Raw genomic sequence first — 21607 nt, 5'->3', positions numbered from 1 at the left:
AAAAAAGTATACAATCTCACTTCTAAGATAGGAGCAAAGTAAGCAGATTCATGGATTAGAGGTAGGTATCAGTCTTAAGAAGCAGTCATAGAAAAGCTATACCTTCTGAACTTCTATTCTGTAACAGAACAGTTCTAAACTGCATGTATCACTTTCTTTATATTACCTGTATCTGTAATTCACAATTTACAGAAAAAAAGAGTCATCTGCTGATAGACAGTCATTCTCTTAGACAGACATTTAATTGTTTGCATTTAGCTACCCCAGTACAAGAGAGACATGGAGCTACTGGAGAGAGTCCAGCAGAGGGCTACGAAGATGATCAGAGGGCTGGAGCATCTGCCCTGTGAGGAACGGCTGCGAGAGCTGGGCCTCTTCAGCCTGGGGAAGAGAAGACTGAGGGGGGATCTGATCARTGTGGACAAGTACCTGAAGGGAGGGTGTCAAGGGGACGGGGACAAACTCTTTTCAGTTGTCCCGTGTGACAGGACAAGAGGAAATGGTCAGAAACTGAAGCACAGGAAGTTCCGCCTGAACATGAGGGGGAAGACACGCTGCGAGAGTGACGGAGCACTGGACCAGGTTGCCCAGAGAGGCTGTGGAGTCTCCTTCTCTGGAGATCTTCAAGGCCCGTCTGGAYGCAACCCTGTCTACCATGCTCTAGGTGACCCTGCTGAGTGGGGAGGTTGGACTAGATGATCTCCAGAGGTCCCTTCCAACCTTACTGATTCTATGATACCCCTTTCTTCCATCAGAACCCTTTTCTCTACAGGCATACACAGGTTCTTTAAGAAGGAACTTAAGATCTGCACTCTGTGGGCAAACCATGGTGCAACCTAAGCACATTAAACGTGAACAGGAGGGAAATTCACATCAAAAAAAGTACTTTCTTGCTGTATAAACTATCACGTAGTGGTGGAAGGGTGCTCCTCGTCTTCAAAGCCTATTTCATCTTTGCTCTGTCTGGCAAATTTTCTTTAGCACTGTTTCAGACTACAATGAGAGATGCATCTGCAGACTACTGCCCAATAATTACACGTTTCAAACTCTTGTGATTCCTCCTTGTCAGGAGATGCTTCACATGAACAACCTTGAAGCTACCTCATCACCATCTTTCAGTTCTTTCTTAATTTTTTTCTTGCTGTATCTAACAAAGCTTGACAGATCAYGTTGACGGAACACTAAGACCATCACCTAAAATGCTAACCAGCAGAGACTCGGTCTCTCCGCATCAAGATATTTTCTGATTTTATATTCTGATCATAAATTATTTTGGGACAGGCAGGTTTTGTTTTCCTATTCTATACAGTTCCTATCAGAATGAGATCTTTGCCTATAATTTTGGGATCCTACATGCAATATTTATGCAGATGAGATGGTTCAACATGCTGACAGCTGTGGGAGGTTAATCTCAGTGTTCAAGCCTACCCTGACTGACAGTGTGAGCAGCACTAGTGACAGTAGGAGCAACAGCCCTTGGATGACCCTTTGCTGGCTGTGCATAAGCACTCGGGAATATATTGGCTGTTAGAGAAGGATGCATTGCCCAAACAGCGCATCTCAGGGTCTGATGCAAAAAAGCAACAATCCAGATGGAAAAGTCTCACAAACTGGTTTTGGCCCAGCAGGTCACCACWGGATCATGCTAAAGATAACAAAAACAGGTGTAGAAGCTTTATTAGACAGGTGAAGAACAAAAGTAAATTTTTAAAAAGCATGTTATAGTGCTCTGCAGCCTTGATCCCATTTTCAAAAACACCTCTGGCACTCTCAAATGAGACCTGGGCTCCAGAAAGCCTAAATCACTCCAAACTGATTCAGGTTCTGTAGTCAGTTGACTGTACCTGCATTTATTATAGTATATACAGAGCACAAACACATTTCTTAAGATTGGAAGGAGAGAAATTAATGATAGCATATAGTCACTAATTACCAAGAATAAAATCTTCAGATTTCAATTTAAACTCTTCTACCACACTTGCCATTCCCCAGATTTCTGTCACAGACTCTACCTATGAAGTACTACAGCTTCTAATCCTTAGTTTTCAAAATTCATCTAGACTTCATCATTCTTTCCTCCTGCTTCCTAACTTGCACCGCCTACTGTTGCACCACCTACATTATGCTTATAGTAGACAGTACTTGTGGTGTAAAGCCACAGGTACTACTGGACTTTTGGACCTTTTCTAACACAGTTCAATACATGTTTTTTAAATTACCTGGAGAGATCATAACTCATTGAACCAGCTGCAGTGTATCAGATATGCTTGCAATGGCCATTACCATGACCATATTTTCTACTAGTGCTGGAGAAGGCACTGGTGAAATTCTGTGTTATACAAGGAAAGAAGGGCAGGTATAGTGACCACAGTATTCCATAAGTTACCTACTAACACACAATGTTTATACAAACGAGGATTTTCTAGTCTAAGTAAAAAGCTAACGTATTCATCCTCAGCTGGGAACCAAACTTCCATATCTTTATCCAAAAATCCATATGTGTATCTTCTATACTATGAAACAGAAAAACATATATACATAAAGGGATATTTGTATTTACCTTAAGTCTTCTGGACTGGGATTATAATCACCACACACATTTGGGGATCCTCCACTTAAACCGGTTACCGGCAAATCTGAAAGTTTCAGGGCTTCAGCTTCTGCCTGGATGAAAAATTCTGGTTTTTTTGAATAATCTTGATGAAATTCAGCACAGAAGTCTTCTCTTTTGTGTTCCTGAATATGTATGTCTGATTGGAAATAAAGGTTAACATATTTCTTTTTTAATTAGAGAAAGAATCACAAACTTCAGATTTATCACACTTAAAACGGCCTCCTAGGTTTTTATTCATAGCAGAAGAGAGAAAAAAACTCTTGTTTCAGATTCACAGCTTCCTCATCCCACTGAGGAGTGATAGCTGTGTAACTGAAGAGCTGGCTTGGGAGTTACTATTCATTTATTGGATTTTTCTTATGCAAACCTGAAAAAAAAAAAATCACCACCATTTCCTAATCCCTCTTCCTCATCAAAGACTGTTTAATAAAACAGTGACCCTTACAGAATTTCTACATATCTTTTGTAAAAATTATCTCTATTCGTGTGACGCAATGAATTTCTGTTGTCGTCAGCTGACGGGTTGTGAGCTAGACTCTTATTTACATTGAGGTGTTTTTATACTCCTTTTGTTGCCAAAATAGATTTGAAGCAAGCTGTAAATATCGACAGCCTTAAGGTCTCATCTTTCACACCTGGATAGTGTAAGCTACAGGCTCATACAGTTAAAAGAATATGTAGACTGTAAAGCACAAATTTTGTGAAAAGGAACAACCATCTCATTAAAATGTTGCACGTGGAAGGCGTTCTCCTAAGCTTGGCTACCAGATATTTTAGGACATATTTGGAGTGAAAGATAAATTTAAATACCATTAATACTCTTTCATAAAGTAATAACAAATAAGTTTTAACTATATATTGATTAAAAAATCAAGGTGGGAGAAGCCTAAAAAAACCCTTGTAAATGGAAAAGAGCTCATATGTTATTCACTCTTTCATTCAGATGAGTAGACAACCTTAAYACTGGAGTTTTTACTCCTTTAATAAAGGTAGTACTTCCAAACATTTGGGATAAGTTACAYTCTATATATTCTTTGATCCAACTTATTACTTCCTCCTCCAAAATAATACAAGAAGAAATTATCCATGAACTTGCAACTGGCTGCAAATACCCTGAAAATACACACTAATAAAAAAAAATCTACGTATCATGCTGCATATAAGACAGAAAAGCACATATTCCAAGTGGAAAAAAAAAAAAAAAATCAGACTGTCTCTCTAAAATCTGCTGTTGATGAAACATTTCCCTTCTCGTGGGAGGAATGGCAGAGACGATGGCACACACCTCCTTCTCTCGTACAGAGACTTCTTATTGATTGGCTGAAGCAGGTTTAACAAATTTGCAGGTGAAGTCCTGCCTAAATCCTTAAGCCAGGTTAAGATTTGGAATTTTTATGCCTTCCTTCAATTATAAGTGAAGCTAKCTAAAAAAACCCCAGAATTTAGTACGGGAGCAGAGCCACCTCGTTATTTATTGCTGCTAATGATGCTTCTTTAAGGAACCAGCATTGGCAGGATATTTTTCCACCTACATTCAATTCTCTCAAGCACATAGGCAAAACTAAGAAGCACCACAGCAAGTCTGTAAGTGGTACTCCTGCAACATCAGAAGAAATACTGAGGATCTGTTTCCCACCTACTGATTTTTGCAGCTAGGGAAGAAGGTGGCAGCCTCCTCCATTCAGAATTGAGTGCTCTCAATGTGGTCATGGAAGCACTCTGTCCAATACTTGCTTAATAGAGCTACAACGCNTTAATCTGTCTATATCCTCACGTGTGTGCTGGAAGTAGAATGCTTTGGGGAAGATGCTTTGAACACTGTCAGGTCAATGTGTATAGTGAATTTTTATTCACCTACAGACCTACAGCATACCACTCCCACCCTCGCCAAGTAATTTTGGCCCATGGTGCATAGTAGTTTCTTGTCTTGCTGTTAAACTAAGTAGCAGTGTTAATCAATACACCTGAGTGCATTTCTTCATGGTTCCTACAAATTGTATTGCACACTGATTACCAATGCTGCAGACAGACACTGGGGAGCAAGCAGCATTTGCAATAATCAGGTTGCATCTGGAGCATCAGAAGTATAGCAGTCATCAGGGTACAACAGTCTTGCAAACACTGGAAAAAAAACGCTGTAGTATTCATTACATGATATTACCATCATTGATTCTAGTTCCTGAGTACGCTAACCAACTTATTTTCCACATAAAAATAGAAAAAGTTCAGTAGCCTCAGATTAATATTTCACCATAGGGAGAAGTTAAACAGCTGATCTTCTGTTTTATGTATTTATCTTGAATGAATACCTCATTCACATTGAGGAAAGAAAGGCAAATGTTAGAAAGAAGGAATATAAAGACACCAGAATTAAGGCTGGGAATTGATTTTGAGGGAAGCTGGAGGAAGCTAATGCTGTAAAGGCTTGAAATAGTAAAGACAAAGGATAATTTAATGCTGTTAACCTGGCACTRGTTAAAAATTCAAGTAAAAATATGAACTTATTTACAAATTATTTCTTTCCCCTACACTTATACTGTTTTTATTAGCTTCAAACTCTATTCTTCTTTTGCGTTCAAAAGTACCTAACACATTTTTGAGGTTGCCCCTATTTTTTCAATCTTCTTTAAGGAGGGGATAGGCACTAAGCATAGGGAAAACAGAGCACTGGAGAATCCTATAGCTACACTGATAATATGGAAAGTAGTACTGAAGATATAAGTGCACAGCAGATTTAGATTCACTTGGAAGGCTAAGGAGGCAGTAGCTTATCTTGTGCACCATTCAGGATATCCAGCAATCCTGTCATCCAGCAGAAGCTAGGCAGGTACCTCCTTTCCTCTGTTTTTATCTTTGCAACTTCTGGCTCTGCAGTCTTTCAGCACCCCCACCAGCCAAACTGTGCTGATTATCTCAGAAGTTTGCAGGGGATCTCTGAGGAATAAAACACCCATGCAGCACTGCTAAGTATATGGCTGACTACCAGGTCTGCCTGCAGATAAGTATGGGTGCACTTTTGCCAGTGCTCCAAACCAACTTCAAGCAAAAGCAGTAAAACAGAAGTTACTGCTTATAACTATAGCCTCCTACTGTTTGATTTAAGCTGCTCTGCAGAAAAGATGAAGCAAAAGTCTGCATGAACATACCCCTAACGTAGTGGGAGTAAGAGGCAGAATAGGAAAACAGAGCAAAATCAGGAAGGAAAAGAATGAACCATATGCACTCTGGGAGCACAAGTAAAACCGACTGCTAAGTCAGTGGCTTACCCTTCTTATATGATCACTATCAGCTTAAATGTTTAAAAAAAAAAAAACGAAAACCAAAACATGGTGCCACATTTAAGGAACTAATTGCAACTTCAATTATTAGAAGTCCTCAAAACCTGATAGTTAGCAAAATCTAATTGACTGTTTATTATATATTTTTTTCTTCTCAATTTAAAAAGCAATGTAGCTTCAGTTTCAGTGTGGTTTCCTCTGCATTTGTACAAGATGAAAAACTTAAAATACAAATACAGAGGGAAAGTTCATTTTCCAACAAACACAATCAAAGAAAAGAGCTATCCTGCCCTTACTCAAGACAATCTATTCCCATCGGGATAAAAGCACACACTTATTACGATTTAAAGATACTTCTTCTTACCCTGAGCTAAAATCCACATAGATCTGAACGCCCTGCAGTAAACATCACACCTCAAAGTATCACCTGAGAACTTCATCTTTTTATTTTTGCTACATTAATTGGTCGTCTTTATTACTGACTTTCAAGTAATTTWAAATTTTCTGTAGTTTATTAAAGTAAAATCTCACATCAGTTTCTGAAAAGACAAATTTTGGTGGCCAGGTGGGTACAATAATGCTTGCATATCTGCAGAAGTTCTAATAAGCTGTTAGAACGTGACAACTGGGGCATTAACAGCAAGCAATTGCTAATAGCTTCATGTGAAAAATGGATTATAGAATTATCTTAAGTTCATAACATCTAATGCCACTGGACTTAGAATTCTATTTTATAGATATAAATAATATATTAGACATAAATTCTATATTTAAGTCTAATGGAAGATTTGAACCTGATAACCACCAACTTTCAAGCTATGCAAGTGAAATTAGTACTACAGCTGAATGAGCTGAAAATGATTACCCAGCATTTTTGTCAAACATTCATTCAGCTGTATAACTACCAGAACTTCTACCAAACACAGTACCTGTGAAAGACTAGGATTGTTCAACAGCTCACCCCTTACTGAAGGACTAAAAGGCACAACTCCTAAAAAGAAGTGGGAAAGTAGAATTAAAACATTTTACAGCCATAAATATGCAAAGAAAGAAAATGAGGCTAGAACCCAATCCTATTGCCTGGCATAAGTGGATAGAAAAGAGCTGGTTTGGGATTTAYCCATTTTTGCTAAGTTATTATTAACTTAAGTTCCTTCAAGGTACCATAGTGTAGTGTACTGAGAACTAACAACTAGCAACTAATAACAGACAGTTTCCTCTTCATAACACACCTTTTCTGATGTTTAAAGCAAACTGGGCAAACTCACATGATTATTCACTAGGGCTCCAAGCTAGACCTGACTGAAGCAGTCACAGGGATCTGATAAGAAAACTGAGATCAAAGTAGTCTTGTAATGCAAAGCAAATCCCTTTTACCTCTCAGTGCTCTGCCTAGCCCAGATCCCACACATACACTGCCAGGCCCTTGGCAGCTGCAGTGGGGAATCGCCACACGGATGCACTGCATGGTCGGTGCTCCAGCGCTCTACYACCATCAGCCATGCAGAGCACGGCACAGCTCAACTGAACGGTCCGACTTACACAACTCACCGCAGAGAACAGAAGCAGCTGGGAGGAGTGAGGACTACCCACTTACATTTAAGCAACTCCGCCCAGGAAGGTCCCAGATTTTAAACATAGGTGGGACATCTGCTCTTATTTCAAGAAACAAATGACAAMGGTCCTCTGAAATAAGCCATGAAAATTACCTTTTCTGGAAAGGTATTAATTAATGACTCTCAGTATATTTTATAAGGGATGTATAAGCACTGTAATAGTCATTTTAAGGCGGGCAAGACCAAGACACAGTAATGAAATATTCAGAGCAAGGAAGCCATTGCAGAAGTAAAACTCCGGAAGTCCAAGGCTCCACTCTAAGTTCTCTGTTGTAGGCCACGGCGCCTCAGTTGTGGCCCTCCTTGCTCCTTTCTCCTGATCAGAACTGACTGGTATTTTCTCTTCTGTCATAGTTGCTTTAAGCAGCTTAAATACTATGAGATGCAACTCTGCTCYAAAAGGCCTCCAAGGAAAAATGACCATTTTAAGCTATTTTTAGCTATCATTTTTAGAATGATAAAGTAATGTTTATACATTCAAAGAATAAACAGGAAATTCAAATAATGAGATTCGTATCCTTCCGAACACCATTATGTTCATAACTTTCATTCACATTACAGACTGTAGTAGTTCTGCTCTAAAAGACAGACATGCAGAGTACAGTATTCACAAACTTGTAACTTCAACAGTATGCAGAAAAGTGAAACACAACTACAGTTCTAACAGAGCAAACTTAAAAACAATTTTTATTGTTCAAAAAAGTCAGCTTAATAGAACACTACAACTCAAATGCTCAGACCACTCCGTCTTGAGTTAACCACTTAAAGTCCAAAATCACAACTAAACAGAACAATGTCTTCTTACTGAAACTTTAATGTGAAGCTTCTCTGTGAATGAAGTAAAAATGATGTAAGTTATATTCTGAAATAATGTCTTAGGCTTGCTCTATATTTTTGTCTGCTAAAATACAGGCAAAACTTGGAAGTTTAATGGTTTGTTTTTTAATTTCTTGAAAGAGAACACTGAATTCATTCTATGTTAGCAATTTAAGCAGGGGGATATTGGCATTACTTTGAATGCTTCTTTATTCACCTGTACTTGCTTGGAACCCTGGCAACCCCCTTCATAAAGAAATAAATTGAGAGAGAGATTAAGAACAGTTAAGAGTTACTGAGGCAAAAAAGGCAATTTTTACAATTTTCCAGTGATTCTGGTTACTTTAGTAATGCTGCTGCCCTTGTCCCTCTCACTTTTGTTTTCTGGTCATTTTATTTCTCATGCAAACAGCAAAAACATATAACTAGTGACTATTTAAAACAGAGAAAGGCTTCCAAGACTTTAAAATGTATAGTCAATCATTATTTTGGTATTCACTGTATTTAATCATGATGCATTTACTAGTGTGAAATTTCTCACATTTCCTTTGGCTTTCTACTCTGTTCGTGATTCACTAACATACTGTTATTTTAAAATATTAGTCTCTGAGAAGAAACCACATTTTCATTGGCTTGGTCTCGTACTTGAAAAAAGCATTTTTAGATTCCGAACACATCAAAATAGCAGAATCTCTAGTCAGATACTAAGTGGCATTCACTGAAACGCAATGTTAGTTCTAATGGATGGATGATTGTGTTTGGTCTTTTGAAACTTTGAAGTATAGGTAAGTCTTGATCACACAAATTAATAAATCCTAAAGCTGGAGTTAACAATAACCATTACACCCAAATTCTGCAGCTTAGCCCAGCCAATTTTTCAAAAGGTCAGGTTGTGAACTGGAGAAGATCAGGGAGGTCCACCGCATAGCTTTGTTGCCAGGCATCTCTCGTCTGGATTGTTGCAGGCATTTATTAGTATTCGTCAGCAGACTCAACAAAGCAAACAAGAAATTCAAGCACGAATAATAAAATGAAATGCTGCTATATAACCCTTTGTCATTCAGCAAATATGGGACTTTTTAGCTACATTGTTCCTAAACCTGGGTTACTACTTTAATTTTTCTCCACAGTGCTAACTGAATGAGTATGCATGTGTGTTAAATGCAGAGCTCCCTTAACAACTGCAGGACTGCCATTTAATCTGTTGGTAGATGGACCATTTCCTGTGGGAACTCTAGCTATGATTTCCAGATCCACCAAATAAATCTCAGATTAAGATTCCAAATGAAACCTGCCTTTGGCAGATAAAAAATGTCAAGATGGATAYAAACAGTAAAATTATAAATTATCTAGGTGTTGCACGATGACTTGATGTGCGTTTTTTGTTTACACTTTCCCCGATATCACAACTATACAAGGCATTCATCAAATGTCACACTTTCATAATATTGGAGGCATCATTAAAACTGTTTGGCTAAGGACCTTGAAGTGTTTAAGCAGTAGCTCAAAAGTATATTTGTGCAAAGTAGAAGAATAAATTTACATATCAGCAGCAGCTCATAAGGGATGGGTAAATATTCTGTTTATCTCTCATTGTAATTCAGGTTAGTTTAAATACAGGGTTTCAGGATATCATTACAGCCTATATGGAGTTATTACATAATTTCCAAACATAGTGTCTGCTAGAGTTTTATTAAGCATTCTGTGTTTATATTTTCTAAAACAACTAAAAACAAAGTAAGCCGTACCATCCCATTTTTCTTTTGCTATTGTGATACCAGACAACTGCTTTTCACATATAATGGCTTCCATTATCTAAATCTTAATTAGCCAGAACTCCCTTTTATCCAGGCAGGGTCATGTTTCCTGATGCCCATTAATTACAGTGAAGATTCTCTTAGCCAAACGTACTCAACCTCCCTTATCGCATACAAATAACTAAAGGTGGCTGAATTTAGACTTCCAAATAAAATCTCAGAAAGCTACAGCTTCATAACATTTCTTAATACACTTCTAATTTTAAGTGACCAACATAAAAGGTCACTCTGCATAAAATGATAATTTAAAACAAAAGATAACTCCCCACCACCACCACCTCAAACAGTATAAACGATCTAGAGACACACGTGAACTCTCTGATGAGAATCTACAGTGTATTCCCTGGAGAACCAAAGCTGCTTTTTTAATAACATTTTGTGTGATGTCTTTGCTCTTCTTACCCGGGCTAATATAGGACTGTTCTGAACTTAAGCTTTATTCTAGTTACTAAAATACAAAGCAAGGAGGGTTTCTAAAAAAAAAAAAAAAAAAAAAAGCCAACAACAAAACAAAACCTCCAAATTCTTGTACTTATGTTAGGTCTTCCAAAGCTCCTTCCAAGCACTACATAAAATTCACTGCAGTAATAAATGCCACTTCTCCAAGAAGCACACTTCAAGGTTTTTTGAAGTTAGCTTCGCTCAAAGTTTAAACACTAATGTCATCTGAAGTGCAATACTTTAAGGTGTGCATTCTCCTCATTCTTACTGCTTGCAGTACTTGGCGCAGATACAGCACTGCACGTTTTCAGTGTATTGTAAAGGCTGTAACAAAATCATTCTCACAATACCCCAGCAAGTCAGGTAGCTATTGGAGACTAAATTGTCCTTCTGATGAGAACCCTTATTCTATGTAGTTTGCCTGTAAATACTGTATTTAACCACTCAAAATGCATGAAGAAAGGAAGGAGATGGAAGAGGGAGGCATGAAAATTTATATACATGGAAAGGTGCTTGTATTTGGAGGGAAGACCAGCATTTGAGGGTTGTTCAGTCTTTGTTATCGCTTCCTTTACTGGAAGGTCAGGGCACACTATTCCCTCTTTCTCCATGCAAGATTTTTTTTCTTCATTTTTCATACTTCTCATTGGTGGCAGTTACTACCCCATCTTCCAGTTTTGTTTTACTCATACAAGATCATCCTCTCCAACTCTCTTCTGCTTCATACACTGTGCAGATAAATCTGCAACTACCCATCTCCCTTCGAAAGCACATCCGTGACAGCTAGCACACAGTGAGCAAGTCTGACGCTGAAAGCACAGCACACACAGAAGACACCACTCAGCTAAGCCGAGTGTGTGAGCAGGACTCTGCCTCTGCACGTATGATGCGCATTCCTTTGCATATACCCCTGCGAAATATCCAAGTTGTCTTTCTTTCCCAGGTAAACAGCTTTCCTTATTGCTAAGAGAGGGAATGAGAGGAGGAATAGGCTCATAATACCTTCTGTTGATGCATATAAAAGACAAAATAGACTCCAATATGACAAACATAGTTTATTCCGCCTCTACTGCAGCTTTGAAAGAAGAGCTTCAGATTTACTTTACCTAGTGTCTACAGCTGCAATGCATGTATTCTGAAGAGGAAGAAGCATCTCTACAACTAGTAGCTTTTCGACTACTAGTGCATCAGATTAAAGTGGGAAACATCCTTTTCTCTCAGAGCTCTCTTTGCCCCTTCAGATTTTTAGCTTGCTATGTGATTATTATGTGAAAGTCATACAACAGTAATTCCAACCAAAAGCCCTTGCAATTACAAGAAGTTTTTACTTTTATGAAACCAAATCCATAAAAATAGCATGTTAAAATCATTACATAACTTGAAAAATGAATTTCTCCTAAAAAGAATATGTGGTGAGGGAGGAGGATTTCATGCCCTGAAAGKTAGTAAAAGGAAGAACAAAAAAACATACAGAATATTTCTAATGAGATTATATTCCCAGAAATAACACACCATGTAGCAAAATAACTTGAGTATTTTTGTAAGAAATACACTGACATATATGTCATAACCACTACTACACAAGGAAAACTACGACCAGATTCTTAACAGTAAGCACCATGCATTCACACACGACAACAGCAGAAACACAATGCATATGTAAGCTTAATACATGCACATCCATCTGAGCAGCTACATACACATAACTTGTTAATTAGGTTTGCACTTCTGTTTTCCTCCTCTGTTTTTCCTGTTTTCCAGAACAACAGCCTAGCAGCAGTTAAAGTAGTTTTCCAAATGTCCCTGCACAAGCTGTTTCTGAAATTCACTTCCAGCCCACACTATCACATCTCTTTCAAAATAGTCTGGAAACCATAGTTTCCAGATATGCAATTTTGAAGTATTTTTATGAGACAGACAAGTATTTTTTTTGAAGGATAACATAAGYTATAGTGAAAGTGAATATACTGATCATAACTAAGAGTTGACATCAATTTTTTTTACAAGTGAAACTGGTTCATTAACATACCATTCAAAATCTGCTTYTGGCAGTGATACAGAAATATACATGTGCAGATATATCTACACACATACACATATATAYTGTTGAAAAATATAACAACAATTTTTTAAAAGCAGCAAGTCACTTTGCTCTTAAAAAAAATCACCTATTGCCTCATTTTAGAAAATTCAAAATTAATAATTATACAATGGTTTTCATTTCAGTCAGCAAAATCATAAGTTTTTTGTCATACCAGATCAAACATTATTTGATATGGTAAGACTTCATCAACTTTCCGAACATCTATGATTTTTAAGCACAGGGCAGAAGTCTAACACAGGCAAAAACATTACAACAGTGAAAAGACAACATACTACTAAACAATTATACCTGCACCCATTCAAACACAGTACATGATACTAGTCAAATGAGACACAAATTTACCCCCAGTATTTGCACACTTACCACTTTCCTATCCTGCTAACTCTTTTTGAAAACTGACGTATCAAGTCCTGTATGAATATGCAAGTAGGTAAAGCACCCAGTACGGATTCAAGTTTCCTCGTCTGTTTTGACAATATTAGCATTTCTGTAGGTTTTGCAATGCATTTAAACCCTGGAAAGGTRACAGCTTTTCACCCAGGTGCATACTGTGTCCTGTTCCCTCCCCCAAAACATAAAAGCTGTACACATGTTTGCCAGTATAAGTTTATTTTTATAATGGACCTTAGTCCTAGGCTTTCTAGCTTGGAGTCTGAACGTTTCATCTGGAAATTACAGCCTTCACTGGCATGCTGCCAATGCACCAGATCCTTTCTCTCAAGTATTCTCAGAGAAAAATGAGAAAAATCACTATCCTCCTATTAAAAACTAGGTCCTGTGGAGATAAACAGTACATTCAAACTAGCTACATAACCAAAATAATAATCCTTGCACACAGGCTGTTCCTTAACTTTTTAACTTTAATACATAAGAACATAGACAGAAACATGACTTCAATCCACATAACCATATTTATAATCAACAACTCTAGAAAGTTTAAAAATCCACACACTCCTCTATCAAACACTTCAGATATACTGTTCTTAAATACTGCCTTTCTTTCAAGTATTTTATTTTACAGCATTTATTAACAGGTTACCTATTATCCTACATAAATGCAATAAGCCTGCTACTTCTCTGTACATTGTCTGTGCTCACTTTTGCTGTTTTTTAATKCTAATTGTTTGAATTTACATCTAGTCAACTGAATTTAATTTCAGGTATGTTTAAGAGTTCTTATTTTTGATAAATAATTTAATCTCTAACCTTCTAGTATGTTAGAAAACAAATTTTAAATAAATTATGGATTTTTCCAAAAAAAAAAAGAACCCCCCCCCCCCCCCCCCAAAAAAAAAAAAAACCCAACCCCCCAAACTTTTATATTTCCAAGTCACAAGCAGGAAATAACTGGAAACGGTACACTGCCAGTTGCAGAAAGGAAAGATACCCTGAATGACAACGAAAGCTAAAGAGAAAGCATTTCAAATTTACACACTTAAAGAGAAYGTTAGAAGTTTGTTGGTTTAGCAGTTCAATCAGCAAATGAGCAAGAGATGTCTACTAAAAGCACATAAGGAACATTTTCTTATCAGAAAAAAGGCAGCTAGATAAATTACAGCACATAAAATAGCTATATTGTTAATGTCCAAGAAAAACTTCAGAAAAATGTTGTTTCCTCATTCAAACTAATATGACATGAGGTTTACACATTCCATAACACCCTCTCCTCCTTTTCTAAACTCCCCTAAGAGAAAAAACATAATTATTAATGATTGTTACAAAAAAAAAAAAAAAAAAAAAGTATACCATTTTTTCTTTCAAGTTTTTTTTACGCCAACCTTATTAGATTCACAAATACAGGAATGTTAGCTTGGAAGACATAGCATTCTAAAGAATACAAAATATAAATTTAACACATCAGAAAAAAATTCACATGAAACTTGGTAACTAGTCAGTTTTTAAAGTGGGTGCGATCTGTAGAAGAATATGATTTCTTGCAATTGGTCAGGAAATACTTGACAGAATCAATTCAAGGTATTCRCTGTTAGCCTACTTTGGAAAAATTAACCTTTTGAACCATTCTTAGGGTATGCTGACCCCTAAAGGTCTAAAAATACTAAATACAAATAAGCAATAACACATACAAAATAGAGTATAACTAGTCGCAGTACAATTTTATGCTAAGTTACTACACTGTGAATACTTTAGTTTTCAATGTATCTGATTCAAAAACACTTTTAAATCATCTCAATAAAAGCTCAAAATTCCATGAAATAAAAGAGGTCTTCAACTAATATGTTATATAGCATAAAATAGGCAGGAGTTCCTTTACATTATTAAGAAACAAAGTCTTCTCCAAGATGGATTTTTTTCTAATATCAGAGCTTTTTCATGACAAACTTTACATTTATTATCTTTTGAGAAAGTATACCTAGGATGAAATTCCAAAAGAAGAATTCACAAGAAGCTATGAGGATCTGATGGAGGAGGCATCTTTGAGGTTGACACACACATTCAATTTTTTTGACCTACAGGGAGCCATCTGCCAACAAAAATCCACCCTTTTATGATGTCCMTAATGTGTCTGTGCTTTTTTTCAACCTACACAAGTCATTTAGTCACAGGCCACTTTTCTAGCACTTGCTTAAAGTCAATCAGTCATGTAAAGCGCTAACTTTTGTAGGCTTCTGCCATGAAACATGAACGATCGTATCTGAGAGCAACTTGGRTCATTCAAATACAAGAAGATCCTTCCATCCTGATGAGGAGATTACAACTCTATGAACCATGCAAGGGGCACAAATCCCTCAGTCCAAGTTAACCACGGCCCTCTCTGTCTCAAAGTCTAACCTCATGATGTATGGTTGAGGTAATAATATGMAACTAGTTAATATTAGTAGATAACTTACTTGATCATACTTTAGCCAAGCATGAATAGCTAAGAAAGTCACTTTAAAACAGATTTCAGTTTGCTGTTAAATAAAAAGAAAGTACAGCACAATTATACAGGCTAAAAATGCAACTAAGACTCCCCAAAATTACAACARAGTTTTAATGGTCAACACACACAATGAGAGCTGATGATTTACATTCCTTACTTTTCCCCCTCATACACAGGAATCATATTTGTAGCTGCTCTCCTGTTACCACAAAACAACAAAAAATCCCCAAAACAAACCAAAAAACCCCAAACACTACCTCTTAAGTTGGCCATATATTGACAAGAATAAATACATTCCAGTCACTGCCTAGCACTGGTACAACACCTGAGGTTCCCTACTAATATCTTAAAAGTCTTTACCTTTTGACCAGTCCTCCATTTGTTCTTCTGAACTTGTTTGATCTGGCACTGACTCCAGTTTTTGCTCCAAGATTTCAGAGCTAAAATAAAGTAAACTCTAGATAAATAAACTCAAAACAATATATTATAACACACCTATACTGTGCCTTTATTTGACAGAGAATTTACAAGACAAATGATTTAAAAATATTTATGGTAGGATAATAAAGTCTGTGTACTCTAACAATCAGCGCTAAATTATATTTCTCAGTAAAAGATTTTCTCTTCACACATCTAGTTTATATAATGGTTTTTGTTCAGCTTTCAGTTGCAGGCAATGCCGTTGTTGAAAAATTTATTAGTTTGCCTTCTTGTTCTAGAGCCTGATCTTGCAAGTACATACAACTGAGCACAGCACAAACCACAGTGAATAGCCCCACTGGAGGCAACGAGACTGCTCACTTTGCTAATTATTAGATGGCAGTACGTGCTTCCCTTCTTTAAAACATCCTTTTATCTGCGTGAACTTCATGGATAAAACACTGGTAAAGAGGCCTATAACCATTTCATCTCTGAACTCGTTTATTGATTGGTTTGGTATTTGATTKTTTTTTTCTAAATAACCCATCCAAATATTTGCATACACATTGTTTCATAAAAAATAGTTAATTACACTGCTGAAATATTTCACATAACCAAAGATCTTCAAGAGACAACCCTCAGCACTAACAAGTAAGAGCTACAGTAAAACATTAGGCTTACCATATAACATTTTGAATATTAAAACTTACTCTCTTTGATAGGTTAAAAACTCAATTGCATTAAGTCTGTCAAGGGAATTTAAAGAAATTAGTGCTCTTACTAATACAGTAAGTTTACAATGATTTTTATTATTTATCCCAGTATCTCTAGGAATCTTTGTATAAAACATTCTAAAAGAGAACAATCTTTCATCTTTGACCAAAGTGTTTATTTTTTTAATATTTTCCCAGCTTACTTTTTCTGCATTTTTTWAAAAAATTACAACATATAGCTTGAAGAGACACTGGCTGGGCAATGAAAATATCTAGAATGTTGTCATTGTGATGGTAAGTGTAGGAGTTAAAAATAAACAAAAAGATATTTTAAAATTCAAGTGCATTAAACAAGGATGTACATTTTAACTTATAAGGTAGCAAACAAAATTTATCTTTCCTATATGACTCGAAAAGTTGTATACATTTTCATTTTTAACTTTGAGATTATAAAAAAAAATACAATGTAAGCACTTAAGATTTTAAGACTAGCATTTATATTAAGCATTCAAGAAATACATATCTAAGCTCCTATTTGTGGTCATCAGTAAGTATGTACCAATAAAAGAATATGTTGACTGGATGTGCTTAATTCTTAATAAAAAAAATAACTTCACCTCATATCGCAGAACACTGAGTTCCTTACAAAAGTCTTCAAATGAAGCTGTACACTGCTTCTTTTTCAATTCTGTGTAACTGTGTTGATTTGGAGTTGGCAATCTTTTCCTAAGTTCCTCATTTACTTTTGGATTAGCTGAAAATATAGAAGGTTATTAATATCAAGAAATAGGTTTCTGTCAATGAAGCCATTTCCCTACATATTGCACAAAAAGGTTCATAATAATTGCAGTATTTTAATAAGATATTCATATAGCAAGACATGAAGAAAATACGGTATTTAATAACCTCTGGAGTATTTTAAAACATGTCTTAGGGCCTTAATGTGCCTAGTAATGTACTATTTAAAACCATAATTTTATCCCTCCACAATATACAGTCATTCTTCCTCGCCATTTACCCAGCTAATGAATGCCAGCAATTAGTAAAATGTAATCCCATTGCACAATCATTTTAATGCTTTTAGCACTCAGGAAAGTAAACACCAAATTAATACTGCTCAAGCCATATCAGATCCTAGTTGGAAGCAAGCAATTATAGTTCAGCTCCTCAGGTGTAATTAAATGATTGGAATGATTTAGTTCCATAAATGCAAGTTAATTCATAAGCAAGCAACAAATATACTGGGAGTAATTACAAGAAACATTGACAGTCTAAGCAGGGCTTGTTCTTTTATGTACCTGGTGTAGGAAAATGCTGCCCTCTCCTGGAAATAATAGAGTATATCAAATCAGTAATAAACTCAGATTTAGAGACTTTGCTGTCTTCACAGGTGAAAAATGTTCTGTTAATTAATAGGAATTGTTCTGTGTTACACATACAGAAAATAAAAGTACTATTCAGAACAAATYAGGCAACCTACTAATTGAACCAAAAGACCTTTTGGGACTGCCTAAGTTTCTCAGTGTGCTTTTGCTATTATTAGAAATAAAATGTCAGTAAATAGAGTAACAAAATATTCCATGCACTAAGTAGCTAGGTTAACCTGAATACAAACACAAATACTGCAGTTAATATCTAACTTATGGCCAACATTTACAAATCAGTCTATATAATATACACACACACACACTTTATATATATCTCCATATTTTTTTTTAAAAAAACTAGAGGTAGTTTAAGGTATTTTTTTGAACCAAACCTAACTGGAACACTATGCAGACAATATTTAAAAAAAAAAAAATCACCAAATCAACAACAATTAAAAGTTGGCTATGGTCATACAGGTTTTCCTAGGAGAAATCCTCAGAAAAACATGAAATACAATGATTTTTAAAACTTATATTTACTCTCACTTGAATATAATTTGTTATATAGCAGTCACTACTGAAACATATTTACAAATTAAACAGTCTTCTGGTCAACATATTTAAAGATAAAAATCAAAACAAACTCAGTCTGGTGAGTATACTGGTGGACCAAGACAAAAAAATGAAAACATAGAATTAAATTGTGACCCTCAATCCATAGTTAATTTTAAAAAACAGTTTTCTTATTCACTATCCATTTATTCAAGCTGCAGTTGTGTTAAAAGATTATCATTTGTACACCCAACAAAGAAAACTAGAAGCCATTTTTATCTGGGGAATATCATAAGCAACAGTCATGTAGAAACGACACTACAAATTTAAGTACAAAACCACTTCCATAAACAATTATAAATTAAGCAATACCATCCCGTTATTAATAGTAAATCCCAGGTCTACCTATTTTTCTCCTCAGAAAAAAAATAAAGAACGAACAAATGTCTCCCAGTGAAGCTTGTAACAATGTGTGTAAAGACAAAAAAGTCAGTATACGCATATTTTGCATATGCAAACGATTTATTATAAAGAAAGCTAGATTCAAAAGCATATGATCACAGTTGTTAGAACATGAAATTGTTCTTTACCAATAGCACTTTGTCAAAGAATTTCTTTGCTCCAGATCTTAATATACTTCAAAACAAACCAAAGCTGTACATAGGTATCTTCTCTGTTACTTTACCTACTGTGGAAATGAAATAGATTTTAAGAAGTCACGTTATTGAAAGTTTAAAATGTACAGCACATTTGCTTTGCCCTTTGATGTCACGGTCCTATTTTCCTATTCAAATCTTGTACACTGCAAGTTAATTGCTTTTGGAAACTACTTATTATTCATGTAAAAATTAATGTGCCAATGTGTTTAAATCCTTTTAAATGACCATTCATGCATCTTTCTTCTTTAAGTACCAATGAAATCTGTCAAAGATATCAGCGCAAGATGGTCTTAGAGAAAGTTCTAATAAAGATTTTTTCTGCTAACATAAGATTTTCATTTTCGTCAACTTTACTTAAATTCCATTAATTTTTTAAGCTGCTTTTAATAAATTCACAAGTAAAAAATTTTAGGCCCCTATAGTCTGTCATTTGTGTTCCAGCTGACTTTATGAATATTAATAACAGTGTTATCCTGATTAAATAGGCTTCATATGAAATCCCTGTGAATCCTATAGCTCAGACATCTCATTTTTCCAACTCTTTATGAATTTGGATTCAGACATTAAACTGGAAAAAAAAATCTTAAAAACAGATTTAATGGTACATTTGTGCATCCTTAAGCAAAAAATTAGATGGTCTAATGATTCAAGTAATTAAAATTGATAGGTCCACACAGATTTCAGGCTTTCAGTAAACATGCAACATATTTTAACTCTAATGAAAACTTCCAGCACGTCTCAAAACAAAGGATTAAGAACATACTATAAAATAATAATATCTGTCCTCATCCTCACCTTAAAAAMGAGAAAATATGATCTGAGCTCTTCATATATGGAGTGCTGACTTGCAGAAGTATATCCAAAAGAGAAAGAAATTCATGGACGTTCAATTACATAAGCATACACATGAAATGCATGAACATTTTAGTTTAGCATGGGTGCCCTATCAGAAAATAATGTTAACTTTTAATTGCTTTATTGTTCAGCAAAACAGGCTCACTTTTCCTAAAGAATGTCACGTGAAAGCACAGGAAATTTTAGCATTAGCCAACCAGACTCATACAACCACATTTTCAAACACCTAACTTCTTTCTATCCTTATAGATTGGAGTTATTTAGACCTGAGACAGGTAACAACGGAAAACTGGAGGCAAAGCTCACTGTGCTGCTTTCATTTTCTTCACCTAGTGCCAAGTAAAATCACTATTTCCCTCATGCGTTTATGGATGTATTCCAAAACGGCACACTTCGAACATATTCTGGCTTTTCACATTTCAAAATCTAAATTAATCATAGGAGAAGAACAAACAATTGAAAGTAATGGCTTGTTTAGGAGGAGGCCACTGCAAGAACAGTCCAAATTACTCATCCCAAAAAACACTTAATCCACTCATTAGGAATTTAATAAAAAGAAGAGGTATATAAAAATAGCATAATATCTGCAAATTAAAAACATACAGTGTTTTACTTTCAAATTTCTGAATATCTTTTATTATAACTGCTGTTATTCCCACTTTTAGTGGAAAAAGCCTTAGGAGTGGCTGCAGCATACACATTGCACAAGTAACCACTACGGAGCAGAACTCAAACTTCCAGTGACACTGACCCAAGGTGCTGCATTACYGTCACCGTGCTGCACTGCATTCCCACGCACGCTCTCCTTGGGCAGGAGGGCAGAAGTTCAGTTTTTAAGCTAGAGTTCAGTTCCCGACTCCCCTGCCTGGGGACTGAATGGCCATTCACACACTCCACATGGGACTCTGATGCTTCCGAACTCCCCTTCCTTGCTCTTGCTTCTGCAGGTTTTGAGGACAACTACTAAGTCATGGTCTTCACCACTCTGACAAGAAGCAAATGCTTGCCGATGTTGACAAAGTTCACCTCTTCTGAATAGAAAGTCCTAAGGTCTGGGGGGAATTTGACACAAAAGAGGGCTACCTTATGTGCTCTGCCTCTGGCAAAACCAGACACCAACTCCTACCCCTCTTTGGAATGGCACCAAGCCAGTCTTTGTCCAGAATAATGACACAGTTGTCACTGACAGTGTGAGAATGGAGCTACACAAGAGATGAAGGCCATACACTTCACGGACAGGGAAATAAAGAACGAATTTTAGTATTATTTCCATAAGATTAAATTAGATTACCAAGATCTCCCAAAATATCCTGAAACGTTTTGCTTCAGGCCAAGCAAAACAACACTCTAGGAGAGTATACTGCATACAGAAAAAACAAAGTTAATTCTAGAACAGTTTCCCTAGGGAACAAACAGACTGTTTTCTTAGCTTTAGGTGGATGCCAAGTTTTGCTGCAATGATACACTGCACCTC

The 21607-nt window shown here is 36.1% G+C and overlaps 1 protein-coding gene across 1 annotated transcript in view; it reads right to left on the bottom strand.

Annotated features, from left to right (window-relative positions):
• The window catches only part of MIPOL1 (mirror-image polydactyly 1), a 189430-nt gene that overhangs the window by 140999 nt on the left and 26824 nt on the right, over positions 1–21607 (bottom strand). Inside the window, exons 2-4 of the mRNA XM_085301717.1 lie at positions 17318–17454; positions 15928–16007; positions 2561–2750 (exon numbers count right to left, since the gene is read on the bottom strand). Of these exons, the coding sequence (XP_085157843.1) occupies positions 2561–2750; positions 15928–16007; positions 17318–17322 (275 nt within the window). The 5' untranslated portion in view covers positions 17323–17454. The remainder of the gene's footprint in view (positions 1–2560; positions 2751–15927; positions 16008–17317; positions 17455–21607) is intronic.

Source organism: Rhea americana, unplaced genomic scaffold (genome assembly GCF_003343005.1).
Source record: "Rhea americana isolate MKP2758 unplaced genomic scaffold, rheAme1 scaffold_18, whole genome shotgun sequence".
In the NCBI taxonomy this organism is placed as follows: Eukaryota; Metazoa; Chordata; class Aves; order Rheiformes; family Rheidae; genus Rhea; species Rhea americana.
The sequence above is the reverse complement of the archived record's forward strand: the minus strand, read 5'-3'. Positions and strand labels throughout refer to the sequence as shown.